General features: G+C 35.3%; 1 protein-coding gene across 1 annotated transcript in view; it reads right to left on the bottom strand.

The window, feature by feature from the left end:
* The window catches only part of TECRL (trans-2,3-enoyl-CoA reductase like), a 130,946-nt gene that overhangs the window by 41,833 nt on the left and 64,477 nt on the right, over nt 1-24,636 (bottom strand). The window contains exons 3-4 of the mRNA XM_017885777.1: nt 7,299-7,343; nt 1,420-1,523 (exon numbers count right to left, since the gene is read on the bottom strand). Coding sequence (XP_017741266.1) covers nt 1,420-1,523; nt 7,299-7,343 — 149 coding nt within the window. The remainder of the gene's footprint in view (nt 1-1,419; nt 1,524-7,298; nt 7,344-24,636) is intronic.

Consider the following 24,636-nt stretch of genomic DNA (forward strand, 5'->3'; position numbering starts at 1 on the left):
AAATAAAATAAAATAAAATAAAATAAATAAAATTGTCATACCTTCGTAATACTTACAAAAATTGGTTGTTTAATTGTATAGAAACAGCTCAAATCACTATGAATGGTAATGTCAATTGTTAATTGTGACAAAATAAAAGCCATTTTGAATAGAAAATATTAAAGGTAATCACAAATGTGGAGTGGAATGTAACCGCAAAGAAAACCTTTCATAGTTTAAATAATACAAATAACAGAAGTTTAATGTAATTGAAAGAAAAGGAGCTCACTATTCTTTGTATATCAAAACTATTTATTAATTCTCTCACTGCCTCTGTTACTAAATATCATATTAACGTTTCCTTTTGCTGTTGAAGCTATTCCACTGATTTATTCTATTACCCATGAGTGTTTCAATACTGTGCACTAGTACCAAGTATTTTCACTGCCTCTTAACCCTTCATGTCTTTTCAATGTAGTCCTCATTCTTCTAATACCATTTTCAAATACCATAATTTTAACACCTGCTATTTTCCTCCAAAAACAGCCAAAAGAACATTTTCACAGGCTGAAAGAAGTTTACTTTTTCACGGTCAGTTGCCAAAAGTTTGTTTCTCTGCCTGAGAACCTCCTTTTAAACTGTGTATTCTATACTCTTCTCTCCAGTGTCAAAAGAGTCTGTGATGTCCCTAGACTACTAGAAGAAAAAGGTAAAGAGATACCATGTAAATAACAAAGCATAGGCAGAGCAGATGAAACCGGCCCACTAGTCCCATAGACAGTTATTTTTGGATAAATGTAGAAATTGACCCTTATTACTGTTAAAGTTTGAAACCTGTATCTGTTCTACCTAAGTTCATTCCTCAGGAAAGAACCTTCAGCCCTCTCAAAAGAGTATCAAAGAACTGAAACTCATCACATCACCCCACCAGATGCCTCCTTGTCCCTCCCTAGTACCTGTTTTCTTACACATTGTTACATTTATTCCCTGCTATATAAATCCCTAGTTTTAGTCAGGCAGATGGATTTGAGACAGCTCCTATCCCCTCTGTTGCAGCATCCAAATTAAGCCTTCTTCCTTGGCAATACTTGTCATCACTGTCATTGGCTTTCTGTGCAGTTAGCAGCAGGACCTAGACGGAACCCCTGGTATTTTGGTAACAAAGTTGAAGCTCCCAGTCATAGAGTGGATTGACACTTAAAAACAACAACAACAACAACAACAAAACAGAATTCATCTTTGTTTTTCAAAACTGTGGTTTACTATTGCTCCAATACTTGAGTAGACCTTTAGCCACTGGTCATAGTAAGAATAGAAAATTAAAAATACCATTCAGTACATTTTGTTTTGCTATGAATTTATTTGATAGAAATAGTCTGTCAATAAATTATTTAGATCAAAATGTGAGGCATGCATGTTACATTTCACATTGACACTTACTGTGGTCCAACTGACTTGTTGACCTAGATCTGTAGCATACAGCGTGACTATGGAGGAAGATGCAATACTTTGAATGGTAATGTAGTCCTTCAAAAAAGGCCCGCCTAAAATAAAAACAACAAGAAAATGTTATTTTAATACAATTTCTTAGCATAATGATAAATAATTTCTTAATGTAAAATCAGTAAACGCTAGCAATTAATTTAATATGGAAATTACAATGTAAAAGAAATCTTCAAAGTAAAACAAAATGTGAACAATACCATTTTATAACATATATCTAGCAACTTATCAAATGCACAGTGGTTTCCCAATATCATCTAACCAAAATTTAGACTACCATTAGTTACTATCTTATTATTTCTGAGAACATGTCATATTAGGACCCAAACAAATAACATACAGGATATTTTTTTTAAAGTATATTTTTAGGATGGGTGTGAAGGCTCCCATCTGTAATCTCAACATTTTGTCGAGCTGAGGTGAGCAGATCACTTGAGCTCAGGAGTTCCAGCCATCTTGGTGACATGGCGAAATCCTGTCTCTACAAAAAAAAAAAGAAAAAAATTAGCCAGCCTTGGTGCTGTGTGCCTGTAGACCCAGCAATTCAGGTGACTGAAGTGGGAGGATTGCTTGAGCCAGGGAGGTCAAGGCTGCAGTGAACTGTGATAGCTTCACTGCACTCCGGTCTGGGTGACAAAGTGAGACCCTGCCTCAAAATGAAAACAAAATAACAAAAAGTATAATTTTGAGTGTTAGTACAACGACATCTAAACTAATTTCTAAATGATTTTATAATAGTATAAATTAGTGGTGGATAGATGAATGGTACCTTCAAAGCACCAGGAGAATGGCATAATTTATCTTTTTAAAATATATTCTGGATGCTATGTGAAAAGTAGACAGAAGGGAAGCGAGGTGATTACTTAGGAGACATTTACATTAATCCAGCTGGAGCTGATCTTTTGTTGGGATGAAGGTGGTATTGGTGAAAATGTTAAAATGTATCAATTGTAAATATATTTTGAACATAGTCTGGATTCAACTTCTTAATAAACTGATTGAGAGGAGAGGATTCAGTGAGGTAAAGACAGGTAGATTTTTGGCCCGAGTACTTAAGTGCATTGTAAAGGTCATTAACTGACATGAAGAAGACTACAGCAAAAGCAAGATATGAGGGTAAAAATTAAGAGTCCTTAAGGTATTTTAAGTGTGTGGTATATTTTAGACATTCAAGAAAGAATCAGCAAATAGACAGCAGGGTAGAAGTGTGAATTTGAAAGTCATTAACATTTAAAACCATGGGGCTTGATGAAATTGTTTGCATATTCAGCATGGAAAGAAAGGAATGAGTTCATGTCCTTTGTAGGGACATGGATGAAGCTGGAAAGAAAGGAACGAAAACACACTAAGATTTCTGGTATTACAGGCTTTAGACATACTAAGACAAAGATATAGCAAAGATTACTGAAAGGAGCTACTCGTAAGATAGATGTAAAATAAACATAATTGATTGCATTCTTAAAAATAGCCACCAGACAAGTCTGGAATGTGTATTTGGAAAGATAGTACAAAATATCTTTTAAGCACTATTTATGAGAAAATATTTGAAAAAAACCCTACATATTATTTAATAAGATAAGAGATAAATATATTTTGTTTTATTTAAAGAATGTATACCAAGCAGGAAGAAAAGTGAGTAGACTAGAGCTCATATACCAAAATGGATTACTCTCTCAAATGTCATCCTATTATTGTTATTATTATTAATGTTACACTTAACATATGTTATTTGTGATTTATATTATCAACATCATTAAAAGGCATCATTTCAGTCTCTATTTTTGAAATAAACAAGAAAAGTCTAATTTGCATCTACCATTAGATGATCGTTCAGAATCCAAGATATTTACTTATGTTTATAATTAAAGGACTTTTAGAAGGAAAGGAAAATATACAATTATTGTATGTTACATTTGAAGGCAGAAATTTGATAAATCCACTTTTAACAGCCAGATAATTTAGGTGGTCATATTAATGTATATGGTTCTTTGGGTGCTTTATTGAAAACCATTTCATAGTTATATTTTAGAAATTTCATGTAAATTGATTACTATTTGTAAAATATATATATATATATGTAATTATATATAAAGATAATTTTGTATTGCTTTGAAAATGTGAACGTAGTCCTGTGTTTGCCTAAGAACACATGTGTGGTAGGCAAATTTCTTAGATAATTCTCAGGATTTCTGGTCCCTGTATAATCCCTGAAATTCTGCATATGATAGGCTATTACTCTGTTGATTAAATTATATTGCATGGCTTTTAAAAATGAGATTATCTAGGTAGTCCTGATTTATTGCATGAATTTTTACAATCTGTGTGCAGAAATCAGAGACAGAGGAATTCAGAGATTCTGTGATTTGGGAAGATTCACTATGCTATTGCTGGTTTGAAGATGGAGAAGGTCAATGTCAAGGATACAGGTGGCCTTTGAGAAAAGACAGTAGTCTCTAGGAAGTGACAGCCAGCAAGAACACAGGAACTTCTCTCATGCAACTGCAAAGACCAAACAAACAAACAAACAAACATAAAATGCAAAAAGGTGCTCTTGCCATTATTCCATCTGCGATGAGCACCCTTTCTGCAGAAAGTAAAAATTGCCTTGCTGAAAGCATTAAATTTATGTTCGAGTGCTATTTCTTTGTGGCACCGGGGAACAAGCATTTCCAACACAAACTCTTCCAATAACACAAAAGAAGATGGAAGTGGCTTTTTGTCAAGAGTCTTCACATGAGAATTCAGTAGAGTCAACACTCTGATTCCAGTCTTACAATATCCTAATCAGAGAATCAAGCCATAATATGGCTTCAATCTAATAAATGATAGGTTTTTTAGACTGCTAAATTTGTGCAAATTTGTTACATAGTGATAGAAAATTTTTGCAATATGGATCAAGATGAAGACTTTGATATCAAAATTGTCAGTACTATTATGACAATTATGTATAAGAACAAGAAAATGTTAATATGGACAAAAAATTCAGCTGGCTTTGTATCACTTGAAAGTGTGCTGAAAATATATTTCCAATTACATCTATTAGCACACTTAGAAAAGGGGTTAGTTCTACCCTTCTATCATCCTTGCCAACTTCAAAGAACAGAGATTAGCATCCTATTTTTAAAATGTGGTCCCATCAATATGAGATTTTGAAAAAACGACTTGACAGAATCTAGATGTATCATTAATCATAGCACTCAGACTCAAGAAAAATGGACCATTGTACTTGGCTTTCCATGATTACGTTCTTTATCAAAGGGAGAGGAATGTGTGGGGCCAAGAGGACAGCACATGCCTAGCTAGATCCCATGACGTATTTTTCTAGATCATACTTCAGTCACTTAAGGGCCCTGAATTTCCTGACCAAATTAACACAAGCACAACCCAGTCTTTCGATAGTCCCTCCCAAGTATGGGCCTGGAACTGGGGTACACAACCAACCACAAACCTAGTGGTTTCTCAAGACTATTGTATAAAGGATGTGGATGGAGCTTGATGTATTGCTTGGAAACAGTGATGGAAAAAAATCTATATTTTCTATGTAGAAATCCAATGATTTTAAACATTAGAAATTTTACCCAGTCCTTCCAGGACATTATAAAGCATATGAATAAAGATAGGAAGATACAAAACATTTTACTTACCAGATTATATGACAGATTTATTGTAAAAATAGCTGAAATTCTTCACCATATCTACACCATATACAGTATGACCTTATAGTTCTTCTTAGTGATAGCTGTCCTTATATTCCCACTCCTTGAATATGGGCTAACTAGTGACTTGTGGGACAAACGATCATTTACTAGTTCCAAACCTGGGCTTCAACAATTCTTTAGTATCTCTGCTCATTTTTATACCTCTACTCCCAGCTTGTGAGTAAGTCCAAACTATTTTGCTGAGAGGTGAGAGACCACATAGAACAAAGGGAATTTCATGAAAGTTGTGGTTATTGTAGACCAGTCATTCCCTAACAGTCCAGGAGCTCACTGCAGCTGCATGCATGAACCTAGCCAAGTTCAGCTAAATATAGCACAGCTCAGCAGAGATACAGAGCTGAAGAATTGGTTAAAATTTTACCCATGAAAAACAATGCTTGCTATTTTATTCCTGTTTTAAAGATTTCTTTTGTGTGAGGAAACTATAGAAGTCTCTAATATTCATAGAAGATCCATGATTCTAGTAAGCATATTTTGTGAGCAAACATGTATAAATATTAAGACCTTGCTTTTTTTTGTATTGTCTTTTTTTCTTCTTAATATTAATAGTTATGACTAAGATTGATGGAGCAACTAGCCTGTGCCAATCATCATATGCATTATAAACATATGAACTCTAACACTTTAAAAATGATTTAAGTGTTTTTTTAATTCTGCAACATAAAAGAAGACCCTGTAGGCAAGTAACTATGAGAGAGTAGATCAAATGTAAAAATCTGAATCAATCCAAGTGAGCTTTGGATTTTGATTTCTTTGCACCATATTTCACTAAATCAATTGACTCTTTTTTTCAAATACATTATTGCATTCCTTTTTAAGGACACGTAGACAACTACATTTTACTCATCTCATGTCCCACCCTGGTATACTCAACCAGGTAAATAAATTTGGGAGAAAAGGAATATGTCATATTCACCAGAACACTGAACTAACAGAAATGTATCAGTCTTTTTTAGTGTCCTTTAAATGGAAGTTACATTTGACAATGTTGTGTGTGACATTCTTTGAGGCTTCTTTGGGTAAGAGTCAATTTCATTTTGTATATGTCAACATCCATGTATTGAAAGGCATTTATATGCTGAAATGTGCTAGGCCCTATGAAGGCAAAAACAAAAACAAAACAAAAAAAAAAGAGGCAATAATGTTTTTTTCTTAAACTCTAGGTAGTTGGGAATTTGTCTTGAACATTGGAGCAAAAATAAATTTGAGAGAATCAAAAAAGTGTGGCCTCTAGAAATCTTGCATAGTTGTTTGTTTTGAACACACAGGTCTCAGAGAAAGATTACATGTTTAAGACAGCAATGAAAACACTCATAACAGTTTTGAGAGACTCAACAAAATAATCATTTGTCTTTAAGTGCATGTAATACCTGAGAAAGGACAATCTAAATATTAGGAAAAGCAATAGAAAATAAAAATCAACTCATCACTTATGAAAAATTGAGAGATTGAAATTCCTTAAGAGGTATCTCCTACAGATTTACTATTAAAGGCTTTTACTAAGTCAGCACTCTATCCTGAAAAAAGTACATGCTACCCACAGCTTTCATGAAAATGTAAAATTCCAATTTTAAAATAAAATCAATGTAGTGTCAGTAGCAGTAATTATTGGTAGGAGCCATTTTTAAGTGCATTTATTGATAAATTTCTTGAGATCATAGGGTTTAAAAATCTGAGAAACTTGAGGTTTAACAGTGAGTATAACGTTTCTTCTCCAAATTCATTAGTTTTGTTCCTTATATCACTTATTCTGCTTTATAACAGCAAAAGAAAAGAAAAAAAAGAAAAAAAATTAAGCATTAACCTTAAAATATGTTGTGGGGCAGTAGAATGAGAAGGTGACCAGTTAAAGCTTCACAGACAAAAATATTTTAGTTTCAGAATCTGCTTCTAAAACTCATGGACAGTGAATATGTAAAAAATACTTCTTTGAGACTAAATTATTCATTTATAAAAGTGGAGCTCTAGTTTGTTGGGAGAACCAAATAAATAATACTAATATTTATATATTTACTAAGTGATAAGTGAATGTCAGCTTTTGAAAATAGAAAAAGGATTCTAAATTAAATAAACACATCAGTGAAAAATGCTGCTTACCACATTCTAGCTGCAGACCAACTCGAGAAGGGTACCATTTTGGACCTATTCAATGAGAAATAACATTTAATTGTCAGAAAAAGTGTAACTATCGCTTATAAAACTAACTGTTTCCATGGGAAGACAATTTAGATCTAGGAAGTAAACAAAATAAAGTTATCTAGTGTCAGAAATAGAAATAGTGGTTATCTTTTATGGGGTGCTGACCAACAATGATGGATAGTGACAGAGAGAAAGCACGAAGAAAGCTTTAACAGTGGTACATTTTTGCTTTTTGATCTTGGGACTTGTTACACAGGTGTGTTCAGGTTTTGGACATACATCAAGTAGTACGACCTATGAATTGTGCACTTCAATCTATGTAAGTTTTTCATCAATAAAAAGCTTGAACATATTTCATTTAAAATTGGGGACTTTAATCTCATTTAAAATTTGTCTAATATTTGCACCTGAAATTGGGTTATTTTCTCTATCAAGAGTAAATACTTAGATGTCTCTCAGCATTACATGTATCATTGACTTTTAATATTATGAGTTTATTGGTCATAGCAGAAACATCACTTGAAATTTTCTCTTTAGACTACCATTAGGAATAAAGAGAACACTAAATAATTATATCTCTATAGAAAATCAAATCATCTTTATTATACACTGCCATATGCATATGAACGAAGTTGATTCCACAATTTATCAGAATATAATTTAATCTTAAAATAAAGAATTCTATACCATCATTTTAAAGTCGTCCATTGAAAAAGTTACTTCTTAACTTTGTTTTTGAGGCATTAAACTTTAAACAAGATTTATCACATATATAATAATTTTTTAAAAAGAGTATTTTTAAAGGAATTTTCCACTATTAATCTTTTTTTTTTTTTTTTTTCCAATACATTCATGGGAGAAAGCAGAGATGACTCAGGACTAGAAAGGCATAAGTGTACTTCATGGAAATGAGAAACCATGGACAGAGCCTCTATTAGTAGGTAATATATTACTAGGTGAAAGAAAAGAGGAAGGTCAGATGAAAAATAAATGTGGGTAATTTTAAGAATATATTGTATCTTTTACCTTCTAAAGTCTATTATGTGTGGGTATTGTAAATGCATACACTGAAATAAATTTAACTATCTAGAAAATATGTTATTTTCCTAAAACTAATAAATCAAAACATAAAACTCCATGACTTTCCTTAGCCAAATAATTTTATTTGGTTAAAAATTATATTGCTTTGATTACAACTTCTCAATGCATTTACAATAATAATAAATACCCCAAATATAGCCATGATATGAAGTCAAATTAATATACTCAATTATTAGTACTTTTTAAAGAACAAATATTTGAAAGATTGAATATAGTACAATAAATGTTTAAAGCCCACAGAAGGATACATAAAATTATTATTCTATTTTATAAGGGAAAATTGAGGGTTCTACTTTACTGTTTTACTATACTGTTGAGGAAAAGAAAAGGAGAAACTAAAATGAGGGAAAATCAGAGAAACGCCCATCATGGGTTAAAGTAACCAAAATATGTTTATATGCTACCTAAAATAACAAAGTTACAGCATGCTGCTTAGCAACACCTGATTATGCATTGAATGCAACAATGTTCGAACAACTATGAAGTGTCTGGAAGTCTTAACAGATTTACAGAAATACAACCTGTCAGTTTATTTTCTGAAATATGAGCACTAAAATGAATTAAATGTTGTCTCTTGTAATTTTAAGACCTTACAAAGCTCTTGTTTGGAACTGAACATTAACGACCTCTTAAGGATACTTAATGATTGACAGAATATATATGGTCATTGCTCAGGTGGAAATTTAATTCGATATTGATCAAAAGTTCAAATGTTGATAACCTGTAGGGTGGTGTTAAAATTTTAATAGGAGTAAAATATATCTCAAGTTAAAAAGATGTTCATTAATGATAAATTTTAATTAATCAGCTGAACGTGATGGTTCACACCTGTAATCCCAACATTTTGGGAGGCCAAGACTGAAAGAATATTTGACCCTTGGAGTTCAAGACCAGCCTGGGCAATATAATGAGACTCTGTCTCTACCCCAAATAAAAGTTTAATTAATCACAAAACTTTATCCCATAGAAAGAAATAATAAAGGTGAATACCACTGAATTTGTATTAGACCACAGTTGATCCTCACCCCAAATACAGTGATTAATGGGAGAAAACATTTGAGTTGTCAAGAAAAACAGAATTATATTTGTTATTAACTAAATCTGAAGCATGCAGTCAATACAATAAGAATGACAATTCTATTCTAAAAAAAAAAACCACATCCTGAAGAATGCACATATTTTGTTTCTGGCAATATAGATACTGCATATAACTAGTATTCCTAGATAAAATATAACTTTTATGCATAGAGATCCCAAGACAAAAAAAGGAAAATCCAATGATAGGAAATAATCAAGAACCTGAGAAATAATTCAGTAAGTTTTGGGGTTCACACAATTTCTTTGGTTTTCTTGCACATTGGGAATCTACATAAAGTCCTAGGCCAGTATTTGTGATTCCTATGCACAAATAAACATCTTTAATTGAAAGAGATAATTAGAAAGAAATTCACCTTCAATACAGGTAAAATATGTCAATCTCTGCCTGTTCAAAGATAGAAAACATGTATCCCTTGAGAATTTGTAAACAGCCACTGGTGCCATATTAAGTTTTGATGCTCAAGTATATATTATAATATTATTGTTAGGTTTTTGGAATAATCTCATTGAAACTTTAGTAGTGTTCCACTAATGGTGGTCTGAAGCTGTAATACTTCTGGGACACTTGGTCCTAGAAAAAATAACCTACTGCAGGACCATCCATTCAGTTTAGGTAACACAGCTTAAAACCCTCAAGTAGATAAAATTGCAATTTAAGTTTTAAGAATCATATAAAAACTAATCCACCTTTAAAAAGTGTGCAGGGACATGACAAATAATAAGATTAACTCCAGAGAACATCAGAAATATGGAATCTCATAGAAAGTCACCTAAATCACTTAAAGATGATTGGAAGATTTAGAAAAAAAAGAAAGAATCAAAATATTAGAACCGCAAAACCTACAGGCTTTTTTGAGAAAAGATCAAATAAAATTTATTGAAATAAAACCTTTGGTACCTTATGATTAAAATGTAGTGGAATGATGGTGTAGTCATGCAGAACAAGCAGAAGAATTAGTCAATGAAAGGATAAGCCTGAAGAAACTACTCAGAAAGCAGAAAGATAAAGGGATTAAAAAATATGAAAGATAGATTAAAAGAAATAGGGACCAAAATTAAATGATATATGTTCACAGTCATATACAACAATAAGCAAAAAAGTCCATTAATTGCAATGACAAACCACATATTCCATCTCATCCATCCCTCCTGCTGCGAACAACTGAAAAAGTATGAGAAAATATTTTATCAAAATCTCCACAGAGTTGTTAAGAAAATAAAATAATTAGAGAACCAAGATCTGGGAGACGGAGGACGCTCAGAAAGCCGAGTTCAGCAACTACAGCTCCATTCCACTAAGGGTATCTGTTTATATTAGAAGAAGGAGCTAAGAAGCGAGGAAGCTGAGCAGGGATTTTCACACACCTATGAGCCTAATGGGACAAAAATCAAACTGTATGCACAAAGGAAAACTCTGGTAAAAGTTCACAATTTCAGTCATTACCCTTAAAGAAGGATGAATCAGAAATCAATCAATTCTTAAAGGAAATTAAGCCCAATTTTAAGTCATCTCCATCCCTGTTTGGATTAAAGTGATCTGTAACCTCCGAAGTCCAGCCTTACTGCTGGCAGAGGCAAATGTAAATCTTCTCTGGAAGGAGATCGCTTCTTTATTCAGATCCTATAATTACCTCTAATTTTTTTCATATATAATACCAGGCCTCAATAAAATATAACGAAGAATGCTAGAAGACAAGACATGATGAAAAACCAGGGGGAAATTAAAAGGTATTATAGTTTCACCAACAATTCAGATAAAGTTTTCATACACAATTAAGAATAACTATGACTGATATAAACATAAAGTACAAGACAGAATTATTTGTCTGGAAATCTAGAAACTATAGAAAGAAACACAGACATTTTGGAACTGTGAAGTATAGTAAATGGGTTTATGAGATATCATCTCATAGTAGAAAGAAAAATAGTGAACTGGAAGTTGGAAGAAAATATCCCAACTAAAGCAAAGAGAGATAAATATGTGAAATGGGAAAGTTGTATGATATATACATGATGAACAATGAAAAAGTACATCATTCTAATATATGTGAAAATGACATGTGAGAATAAAAAAGTTAAAGAAAAGTAAAAATTCTATATATTGAATGATATGATGGCTGAGAGTTTTCCAACATTGGCAAAATATATCAAGATAAATATTAAAGAATTACTGTAAATATATACATATATAAAATAAAATGTATACATATGCATATATTGATATATATAATTAAAGACATGTATGATGACAAGACATATATACTGAATATATATTTAATGAAAACCAGATGTAAGTATATAATTATTAAAACGTTTGAAACAATAATAGAAAAATATTTTTAAAAGACAGATTAAAAAATAACAAAAAAGTCATAAATATTATCAACAAATAAATGGCAATTAAACTAATAGAAGAGTTCTAAACAGCAATATAAGATATTGGCCAAATAGCTTTTAAATAAAACACTATTGAAATAAAATGTAAAATAAGGACAAGTTTAATTAAACTAACAAGTCTTACTGTCAATAGAACACTTTTTTCTATCATTAGATTAACATCTAAAGGACCAATTTGAGAAAAAGAAATTGATTTCAAGAGAAAGGGATGAGATAAATAAAACAATATTGAGTAAAATTCTGCCATGCATATGGATAATTCTATATAAAAAAGCAGAATATCTTATAATTTGATTATATACAATATGATTATAGTGCTACTAATAATGTGTGTGCTTATACAAAAAATATATACGACCATAATATACAAAATGAGAAGTATTCTTTGACCTTAAACCATCCTGAAAATTTAGGAAGAATGTGCAAAACAAAATTAAGGAATAGGAAGTATTAATTGGGGAATGGAATGCTAAATATGAAGTGTCATGGCGTGAGAGAATGTCCTGTGTAAATTGCATTATCACTTTGAATATCTTATTTTATTAGAACTGTTATACTCCTAAACAGTGGAAGCCTACATATCTAAGAAAAGGGGCAGGTACATGAATTCTTGTATTTCTTCTTAAGAAATAAACATCAAATACTAGCCAAAACTCTTCCTTGATGTGCTAAAGTTACTGGCTACTGATTTAATAGTTAAATTAGCTGGATTTATTTTGTTAAAAATGATTCATTTAGTACAGTACTTCACTGGAATTAAATGGACCATTTTATTCTCTGTAAACCATTTCTTTTCAGTCTTGTAAATGCTACCTACATAATTAAGTGATCAAGCCAGAATGAAACCAAGGATGCCAGTGAGACATTTAATGGTTTACTATGAGATGTATGATAGTGTTTATCTATCTGAAAAATGAGAAAACTGTTTCTGCTCTCATCCTCAACAACTAAATATGTTTAACACTCAAACCAGCACCAAAATGTGTATAATTTTGCTGACCTTGAAAAACAATGTAACTGCTAAAGAGTTTACTATTACCAAGTACTCAAATAAGAAGGATAGAGTGCTCTAACACAATATAATCAGCAACTGCAGAAGAAAGTTTCTATAGGAAAACAAAGACAGCTTCTAGAAATGGAAAATTTTAAAGTTGTACAAAACTCTGAATTATACAATAAAATATAGGATGAAGGAAGGATGCATAAAGCAACAAGCTGGTTCTTTGTGATACAAAGCACAAAGCAAGAATTATGTGGGGCAGGAAGAGGGGCATACAGATTGCAACCAAACTATTTCTTTACACTCACTGGTTAAAATTTGTAACCAGTTTGCTCACTGAATTACCCACCATCATCTAAGGAAGAAGCAAGATTGGTCATCATATCTATGCCCCCATTTACATTAGATAATATCTGCTGTGCAAGTCTCCCAGAGGATTCTTTACCTCAGTGACACTCCTCCCAATTTTACTTTGCAGAAACACTAATCAGACTTGATTGTCCACCTCTTCATACCTTCTGAGATTTTCCAATATACTTTAAGGCAGGGGTCTCCAACCCCTGGGCCACAGACCGGTCCTGGTCCATGGCCTGTTAGGAACCTGGCCGGACAGCAGGTGGTGAGTGATGGGCATGTGAGCGAAGTCTCATCAGTGTTAACAGCCATTCCTCATTGCTCACATTACCATCTGAGCTCTGGCTCCTGTCAGATCAGTGGCAGCATTAGATTCTCATAGCAGCACCTACCGTATTGTGAACTGCGCATGAGAAGAATCTAGGTTGCATGCTCCTTATGAGAATCTAATGCGTGGTGGTCACTATCTCCCATCACCCCAAGAGGAGACCGTTTAGTTTTAGGAAAACAAGCTCGGGGCTGCCACTGATTCTACATTTTGGTGAGTTGCATAATTATTTCATTATATATTACAACATCATGATGATAGAAATAAAGTGCAAAATAAATGTAATGTGCTTGAATCACCCTGAAACCACTCCCTACCACCTCCAGTGTGTGGAGAAATTGCCTTCCATGAAACTGGTCCCTGGTGCCAAAAAGGTTGGGGATTGCTGCTTTAGGGTACTCATGGCCTGTCTTCTATATCATCAAATTCTACTCCAGAGATTCCTTCATTGTTCTGCTGTAATATAAAACTTCTCTTCCTCTTCTTCAACTGGTATTTATACTTCATAATAAACTCACATGATTGTCAGAAAGAGTATTAGGAGTCCTTTTTCTTATTAAATGCTGCTTTAAAAACATTTGTTTTCCATTTTCCTTGTGGAATGCATATCACTAGACTTTACTATCTAATATTATTTATTCTAATTGCTATCTGTAATGTTCTTTCCACATAAATCACTGATATTTTTAGCACAGAACATCCTCTCCTCCACTACTTACTTATCAATGTTGGTGATTTTAATATCACTTTAATTTTCTGCCCTTTAGGTCCTTGATGTACTCAAATCTGAAGATTCACTGCTCTGCAACTCTTTCCCAGAGTTTTACTCAAAGAAATGCACTATGCCCAAAATAGAGATTTCAAATATGTTCTCATAATCACCATCTCTCCTTTCTGCTTATTTACACTAATAATTCTCTCTAAAATATTATTTGATTTTCCAAGAATTATTCTACTATATTCATTATCATAAATTCCTCATTTCTCCTAAATTCCATGCTATTCTGGACTCAATTCTAGGATCCATAACAAATCACAACCTGAGGAACAGACCTACTTTGCCCTCTTCTCTCTTGGTCTCACTATTGGCAACTGTAAACTTCATTTTACTCAACTATTTGACTTTCTGAGTTGCTGAATGACTCTACACAGAGAGAATTTTCCTGATACTGATGGCAGCAGCAGGTCATCTGTAGTTGCCATCACTCCAGCTGCAGTAGGGAGGTGAGGCCAGGACTGCATGCTCCATCGAGCTGGCACAAGCCAAGCACAAGCGGGATTCTCACCCCTTATGAGTAGAGGCAGGAGTTCCCTGGGTTCTGCTGCAGCCATCCAAACTGTGGCCCAAGCCTCTCACTCCATGGAGCAGGCAGGACAATCACCCCGCCGGACACAGCTGCAGCCACCCAAATCATGGCTGCAGGCCCAGGAATCCCTGCACTCTCAGAGGTCTGGGGAGGTCCCACTGCCTTCACAGTCTTGGAAGTGTCTGCTCCAGCTGTCTGGCTTCTCTCTGCTGTCAATGCCCACTCCAATTTCAGAGCAAAGTTGGGACCGAGCCTGGGCACTATGACAGCCAGTCTGGGTTTGTGCACACTTGGAGCAGTGCTGACACACCAGACCCCTCCTGCCTGCTGCTTCAGCCCCCTCTGGACTTTGGGCACTGACAAGCAAGGTAGGGAAGCCAAAGGGGTCCTGAGGGCAGCTTGGCAATGGCGTGTAGATGCCCCTTTGCATGAACAGCCTGAGCACCATAAACAGCAGTAAGAAGTAGACAGGCTCCTGGGCAGAAGTGGCCAGTTCCTGGTAAGGCCCCATCTTCAGGCCAGGAAGTGCTTGAAGGATGGGGACCCGGCTGCCACTCTCACAAACTAGTGTGTGAACTTGTGGTGACTTCCTTCCCTCTGAGGCCCATAAAAGCCCCAGGCTCACGCATTGCTGAGCAGAGGCAGGAACTACCAGTTGCAGAGAGGAACAACCCATTCCAGGGCCTCCTCTCTGCTGAGAGCTTGGAAGACAACAGGATGACCTGCCTGCAGAGAGGAACAACCCATTCCAGGACCTCCTCTCTGCTGAGAGCTGCAGAGATGATGGGACAACCTGCCCACGGAGAGGAGCTTCCCACTCCAGGGTCTCCGCTCTGCTAAGAGCTGAACACTTACTTGTTGGGACACCCTGGCGGCAGAAATGAGCTTCTTCCTATGGGCTTTCTCTGAGCTGTTTTACTGCTCAATAAAGCTCCTCTTCATCTTGCCCACCCTCCACTTGTCTTCATACTGCATTCTTGCTGTTTGCCAGACAAGAACTCAAGACCCACCAAATATTACTAAGGCTGAAGGTGAGGTAGCTAACACCTGTAATCTCAGCACTTTGGGAAGTTGAGGCGTGTGGATCACCTGAGGTCAGGATTTGAGACCAGCCTAAACAAAAACCCATCTCTACTAAAAATAAAAAAAAAAAAATTAGCTGGGAGTGGCAACACAGGCCTGTAATCCTAGCTACTTGGGAGGCTGAAGCAGGAGAATCACTTGAACCTGGGAGGCAGAGGTGAGGTTTCAGTGAGCTGAGATCACACCGTTGCACTCCAGCCTGGGTGACAAGAGTAAAACTCCATCGAAAAAAAAAAAAAAAAAAAAGGGACTTGAAACATGCCCCTTGCTTGCCATGTTGCAGGTGAAGAGAAGGAGAGAAAAGCTGCAGCCCTTTAGGGAACCCAGACCTGGGAGCTTCCGGAGCCAGGTCTGTGACTCCCTTTTTGGGCCCCTGTTGTTCCTGGCATTTCTAAGCTTCTGGGTGACACCACATTACCCGGTGACAGCTGGGGAAGCAACTTGTGGTGCGCCTGGTCCAACTGCAGCCTCACAGAGAGCTAACACCCATGCTGGCACCTGGAGGTGCTCACCCTGTGGCAGGAGCCAGCATTCTGACTGTGCAGTGGCCTGATTCAACACCCACTCACACACCCCTTGTCACTCCACACCTGACTTCAGTTTCCTTTGGAGGTGTGGGATGCAGGCCAGTAGCATGAGCTGAGTGTGGCCTGCCAAGCTGAGTGGGCAGAATGAGCCCAGTAGGCCCAAGGAAAACTTAGGCAAAGGCATCACTAGCCACAGGTTTCCGGCCGGAAAAGCAACACCCTAAAATCTCATAAAATACTACCAGATGGAGTAGATCCTAGTATTTTCTCCCTGTTATTGTTTCCCCACTTCCCTGTTTTTGGTCTTTATATCTGGAACTACTTATGTCTATTACGATTTTTAGTGTACATTTCTCATTACTGTTGTGAAATTTCCATGAGAACAAGTATTCTGGATCATTTTGATCACCACTAGTATATGCAGTGATTAGAGGATTGCATGACACTAAAGAATGTGTGATGTGATTTTGTAACATTTAAGTAAATATATAGCCTTTCTTAGAAGAAGACTTGGTAGTAGTGTTATATATGTGTGTCTGTGTGTGTGTCTGTGTGTGTGTTTATTTATATTTATATATACCATGATTTTAGTTAAATATGAGTCTGTTACTTATAATCCTTTCCCTCTCTGAAGAGAAGGTGATTGCTGCTTAACCGCCAACGTCTGTCCACATTCAATGTACTTAAAATCTGAAATTATGCTCTGTTGTTGTTTTATTATTCTCAGGTAAATTACTTCCATGAATCTTAGTGTTCTCATCTGTGAAACGAACAATAAAAACAAAACTAAATGGAGGCCACAAAATATCTATCTATTCAGGACATTGTGAGGAATAAATGTAATATTATGTCAAATTACAAAAAAAATTATTAAGAACTCATTAAATATACTATTAAATTGTAGTTTTAAAGCAACATTAAAAACTTTTGGTCATTTGTACAGATGGAAGCATTTCTGCTAAAACATGGTATATGTATTCCTGAGACATATTTTCTGAAAAAATACTATGAAAATACAGGGTTATAAAAACATAAAGTTAGGGAAAGATTAATTAAATTCTTTACAACTCTGTGTTGTGATCACTAACAAAACCAGCAATAGTCATAATAAAAACAATAGTACAGTTAAAATTATGTTTCTAATAAAAAATTCAACAGAAAATATAGTTTGCCTTATTTATAAAGGGGGAATAAAGGGTGATGAAAATATGTATAAGAATGATTTTCCAGTGATCAAATTAACAAAGAAAAAGGGAAATTAGACAATATACATTACTAAGAGCACCTGGTCAAAGGAGTTTGGTAAGAAATAGATATTGTGATACAGTGTATATTAATAGCTTATATCTTTCCATGTTTATGTTGTATAGTTTGTGCTCAGCTACTGTTACTTGGTGGTGCAAAGTGATACCACGCTCAAAGAAAGGTATATAAACAATTGTAAATTCCACATCATACTGATATCATTACCCTATTTACCAATTTTGCATGAGTTAATTAAAGTTATAGAGACAAATAAAGCAAACTATATAACCAAGTAAACATATTCTTATAGTAAAATGTAGTTATTGCTCAACAGGAAAGAAATCAAAGAAACATTTATAATGATATCCTTCAAAGTATTAAATGGATATTTATTTACTCTCACTAAGAGAAACATGCTCACACACACAGGTGCGCGCACACACACACACACACACTTACTTAAATCATTCTTTCCATGCAAATTTAATGCTTTAACAAAAATAAATTCTGTTAAATAGAATTTTATTCATCTCATTCAACCTTGTTATTGGGAAAATATTTTCTTGCTACAAATTATTCAACAGTTAGGTTTCAACTCATCAAAAAATGCTTTTCTTTCAAAATCTTTCTGGTTGATTGTTGATACTTCAGTTTGCCAAAAGATTAACCAAAAGGATTTTTAACCTCAATTTTACACACTTAGATCCTAACAGAGAAAGGAAAATAAAGGTATGAACAAAATGTCATGGCTTGTGGAGAACATTTTATCCTGCTTTCATTTGTAATCTATAGAAAGCTTTTTTAAAAAATGCCTGAAAACGTAAAATATGTAAGAAATAAATACTAATAGATGAGAGGAAGGGGTCTATCCCTGCTCTCCCACACAGTAATCTGTGTATAAATATCTGTGAAATGTGAAATAAGTCAACCCAATGCAAATGAGGTTTTGCACTGATTTTTTTTTTTAATTGTCAGCATTTAGAGTAGGGAGTAATAGGACAAAATCATAGGAAAAAACTCATATATACACACATATATACATATGTATTATGTATATATAGCTCCATATGTAACATTTATACATATAAGATGATACAAATATAATCTATATTTAGATCTCTATGTAACCTATGTCTATATCTATCTATAAGATTCTATATCTATACATCTATCAAATTGTATTGATATATGTTAGATGAATAGATAGATATAAAGACATGATATTTGATATTATATTTGTTTAGTTTTGATATAGGAGTCTGAAGTTCCTAGTACATTTTGAGAAGCTCTGTCCTTGTGAAAAAGACACAATTTATGACATTGTATATAAATTATGGAAAAGGCAGCATCTGGAGTTATCTGCATTCAGATTGGAAAACAGGCTGAGGTGAGAGACTTCACACTTGCTTACTATTCAAATGCACAAACATTAATGGTGAGTGTTGAAAACGGCACCTGCCATTTAATTTAAATTTAAAACAAACTTTAATTTAAAATTAAGGTGTAATTTAAAACAAAGCTCCTACGTGAAATGCAATGGCTTTAAGGCTTTGAATGAAACTACACAGTAAATGCACACTACCAACCATAGCTCTCAGCAAAGAAGAACTGGTAAGAGAAAACAGAAAAACAGAATGGCGATCCGAAAATGTTTCAGAAAGATTTTTATTCTCCATCTTGTTTTCTGTTTGTCTGTTTTTGTTGTCTTAAACAATAACACATTTATTCTTTCACAGACCAGGCCAATGTGAGACAGGTAGCTCTTGACTGAGTGACACAGAGGTTAAATGAATCCATCCCAAGTCAAGTGAAATTAACATTGTCCATAAAGAAGTTAAAGGTTTTCTAAGTCAAAAGCAGGCCATAGTTAAGGTCCTGTTGAACCTAATGCCTTTCTCCTGTGTAGATGAACTGATATAGAAGAACTGTATGGTTTCAGGTAATCTTTTCCACTTCGACTACACATTGTATCATCTTCTTCCACTGTAATAAGTCTCCCCATACTGGGTGCCTCAAAAGCAACAACAACAACAACAAAAATTATCATATCCCTCAAAGTATTCAGCAGATTTTTATTTTTATTTACTGCCACTGAGATAAACATGCACACAGAAGCACACACACAAGAATATAAACACAACACACACAAATACACACAGGCTTACTTAAAACATTCTTTCCAGACAAATTTACTCTATAACAAAAATGAATTCTAATAAATATAATTTTATTCATCTCATTAGATGTTGTTATGGGAAAAATACTTTCTTGCTACAAAATATTCAACAGTCATCTTTCAACTCATGAAAAAAGCATCTGTGGCTTTTTCAGGTGTATGTTGCAAGCTGTCAGTGGATCTACCCTTCTGGGGTCTGGAGGATGGTGGCCGTTTTCTCACAACTCCACTAGGCAGTGCCCCAGTGAATACTTTGTGTGGTGGCTCTGACCCCACATTTCCCCTCTGCACTATTTTAGAAGAGGTATTTCATGAGAGCTCTGCTCCTACAGCAGACTTCTGTCTGGACATCCAGGGGTTTCCATATATCCTCTGAAATCTAGGTGGAGGTTCCCAAACCTCAGTTCTTGACTTCTGTGTACCTGTAGGCTCAACACCACGTGCAAGCTGCCAAGCCTAGGGGCTTCCATACTCCGAAGCCTAAGCTGTACACTGGCCCCTTTGGGTGATGTCTGGAGCTGGAGCAGCTAAGACATAAGGCAGCAAGTCCTGAGACTGCAGAGATCGGCGGGGCGGCCCTGGGCCAGGCCCACAGAACCATTTTTTTCTCCTAGGTTTCCAGACCTGTGATGCAAGCAGCTGCTGTGAATGTCTCTGAGATGCTCTGGAGAATTTTACCCATTGTCTTGATGATTAAGTGTGGCTTTCCCTGAACATGAGTTGCCTGGTACTGCAGCACTGGACTGTAAGTTTCTCCCAGTCTCCTGGATATGAAGGATTTTTTCATATGTTTGCTTTTATGTTCTTTACAAACTAAGCCCTGTCCTTACTTCTGAAAAATTTATCGCTACTGTTTTGCTTCTTGCTCTGGTGACAATTTTGCTGTACTTGAAGTTTGTTCTATGTGTGCCTACGTCTGTACAGTTTCTACCCAGAATTGGGTTATTGGACATTCAGTCAGGTGAAAAATATCCTTTAAGTCAAGGACAAGTATCTCACAAGAATGGGCCATATGAATGCACAGATCTGCCTTTACAATCCTGAATTGTGACATTCTTATATAAATAGTCTGTTCAAAAATTTGCCTCCTCATCTTCCACTCCATGCCATCAATGCAGTGAGGCCACAGTGCAAAATAATCCCGCATTCCAACATGATACAGGAATCTTTGAGTCACATTAAAGAACACTGACTTATCTGGAAAAAAGTGGATGGACATATCCTCAAATACCACACAGCCCTTCCTAGAGTTCATAGGTATTTCTATGGCATGGGAATGTGTACAGCTGCCCATGTGGCAACTTTATTCTGGGACATCTCAAAATAAATGTGTTCATAAATTTAATGCCCAATGTCCTTAAAATCTACTCCTTTATAACTTCCTATATTAGCTTATTTTCACATAACTGTAAAGATACTACCCAAGACAGGGTAATTTATAAAGGAAAGAGGTTTCATTAACTCACAGTTCTGCATGGCTGGGGAGGCCTCAAGAAACTTACAATCGTGGCAGAAGACAAAGGGGCAGCAGGCACCTTCTTCACAAGGTTGCAGGAGAGAGAAAAAGAAAGCACACAGGAAACTGCCATTTATAAGGTCATCACGTCTCATCATAACTCATTCACTGTCATAAGAACAGCGAGGAGGAAATAGCCCCCATGATCCACTAACCTCACTCTCTCTATATATGGGGATTACAGGTCCCTCCCTTGACATGCAGGGATTACAACTGAGATGAGGTTTGGGTCGGGACACAGAGTCAAACCATGTCATTTACCCCATGGCCCTTCCCAAATCTCATGTCTTTTCACATTTCAAAACAAATCATGCCTTCCCAAGAGTCCTCTGGCATTTTGGCGACAGCCATTCAGCAAGTCTCTAGGAAGTTTCAAACCTTCTCACATCTTCCTGTCTTCTTCTGAGCCCTCTAGACTGTGTGAAGTTCTACTCATTATCCAGTTCCAAAGTTGCTTCCACGTTTTCATGTTATGTTTATAGCAGTGCCCCACTCCGGGTACCAATTTACCGTAGTAGTCTGTTTTCAGACTGCTATAAAACAGTACCCAAGACTGGGTAATTTATGAACAAAGGAGCTTTAATTGAGTCACAGTTGTGCATGGCTGGGGAGGTCTCAGGAAAGATACAATCATGGCAGAAGGCAAAGGTGAAGCAAGGACCTTCTTCATAAGGTGGCAGAAGAGAGAGAAAAAGAAAGCACAGAGGAAACTGCCATTTATGAAACCATTATAATGGCAGAATAAGATGAAACCATCTTGCGAGAATTCATTCACTATCAGGAGAACAGCATGGTTTCGAGAAAACATCCCCAAGGTCCTATCACCTCCCACCCTCAACATGTGGGGACTACAGTTCAAGGCAAGATTTGTATGGGTACACACAGCCAAACCATGTAACTTCACCGTTGCCATTCTTCCAGATATTCTGGTAGGTAAATGTGGAAAGTTATTTCACTCTTTAGTTTTGATCCTACCTCCATGCCACATCGAATGCAGCAGGGATTCTTTTTTCCAACAGTGTCATTTTGATCTACCCGGAATCTGATCACTTCTGTCTCATCTACTGACATCACAGTGGTCTATATCCCACTTCAGTCTCCTAGAGTCTATTCTAACATATTTCTTTCTGTGTCCCTGTTTCCACTATCTTCCCCAATTCTGGTCTGTTCTTTGTCTGAGCAATGTTTGGGGTTTTTTAAAAAAATGTAGCTCAGAACATGTCTCTTCCTGTATACAATTTCACATGGTTTCCAGTGACATTGACCACTCTACATCCTGGGAAAGTGATGCTATTGCCAGGGAAAATATCCAGTGTCCACTGCGCAGGTAATGGCATGGAAGAGATCCCTCCTCTTTGTTCCAGTTACCTCAGTCCTGAGAACATCTTGGATTCTTCAGGATACAATGTCTGGTGCCTCCAATCAGGAGTACAGATTCAAGAGAAAACAAAATTGCAAAACTCCATCTTGTGTTCAAATGCAATTCCTTTACTAGAGGTTTTTTGGAAATTACAAAAAAAACAAACAAAACAAGCAAACAAAAAAACCGAAAATTCTCATAATTTTTTTAAATAAAATGTGANTTTTTGTCAGATGGAATTTCGCTCTTGTGGCCCAGGCTGGAGTGCAATGGAATGATCTCGACTCACCACAACCTCTGCCTCCTGGGTTCAAGCAATTCTCCTGCCTCAACTTCTCGAGTAGCTGGGACTACAAGCATGCACTCCCACACCCAGCTAATTTTTGTATTTTTAGTAGAGATGGGGTTTCTCCATGTTGGCCAGGCTGGTCTCAAACTCCTGACTTCGTGATCCACCTGCCGTGACCTCCCAAAGTGCTAGGATTACAGGTGTGAGACACCTCCCCTGGCCTATAAAAACCTGTAAAGAATAAGCATAGCAGGATCACATTGCTTTGATCTTGCTTTGAAATATGACAGAGTTCAATTACCCTGAGTGAAAAATCCCAAATCCTTGAAGACATTATTCCTGAAGATGAATCTAGATTCTAAGCTTTAACACAATTGCAAATACTGTGTGAGATAAAGAAATTATAACTCAAGGCATAGTTTTAAATATTCATATAACTTAGCATATAGTTATTGAATATAATTAATTTAATTGAGAACTATAGAGTAAGTCTAAAGAATATATCACATTATGTTGTGGTGCACAGCCAGGACTTGAAGAGATAATACAAGAGTTTGACCCATGAATTGAATTCCAACATTTCCAGAAGGGCAATTTCATTATAGAAATAAACAGCTTTGTTGAATATACACGAAAAATAATAATGAAATTTACACGTGAAGAATAATAGTGTGGTTGAAAACAAAAAGACTATTTACCAACTTAACCAGATGCTAATTCAATTCTCAATGAAATTTTGTCAGAGTTGATTTCTCAGATAATAAATGCACTGCTTATGAGAAATTATAAAATATTTAGCATTATTTCATGATTCATGTTTAATGAATATAGAGTGTGCTTTTCTGCATTTTAATATAAGGAAAGAATCAACATCTGTCTATTGACAGAAGCAATGTTGGGCATTTCCTTAAAAAAAATTATCAATGTCCCACAAAACTGTACCTTAATGTATAGGTAAATTGAATCAGAACACACCCTTTTAGTTTCAATTTATTCCGTAAAAATATTGTCATGGATTTATTTTCTCAACACGAACAATAATTGCCAGAATAGTAGTATTTTCATGTTTTATTTAGCTTACAATGTTGTCATTGTAATGCTTTCAGAAAAATGGCCTGTGGATCTCAGCTGTGAATGAAGTAGATAGAATAATGCAACCTATTTCCCTTAATAAAAGTTCAAATTACATAACTAGGTGTGAAGGTTAATTTTATCTGATGAATTGCCTGGGTAACAATTCCCAAATACTTGGCCAAACATGATTCTGGATGTTTCTGTGAAGGTGTTTTTGAAGGAGATTAACATTTTATTATATCTTATTCTTGGCAAGTTTTTGTTGACTAATATTAAGATTATATAAATTAAGAGATTAACATTTAAGTAGGTGGACTTTGTTTTTTATTTATTTATTTATTTATTTATTATTTTTTTTTTATTATACTTTAAGTTCTAGGGTACATGTGCATAACGTGCAGGTTTGTTACATATGTATACTTGTGCCATGTTGGTGTGCTG

The sequence above is a fragment of the Rhinopithecus bieti genome, unplaced genomic scaffold, assembly GCF_001698545.2.
Source record: "Rhinopithecus bieti isolate Rb0 unplaced genomic scaffold, ASM169854v2 scaffold_15502, whole genome shotgun sequence".
In the NCBI taxonomy this organism is placed as follows: domain Eukaryota; kingdom Metazoa; phylum Chordata; class Mammalia; order Primates; family Cercopithecidae; genus Rhinopithecus; species Rhinopithecus bieti.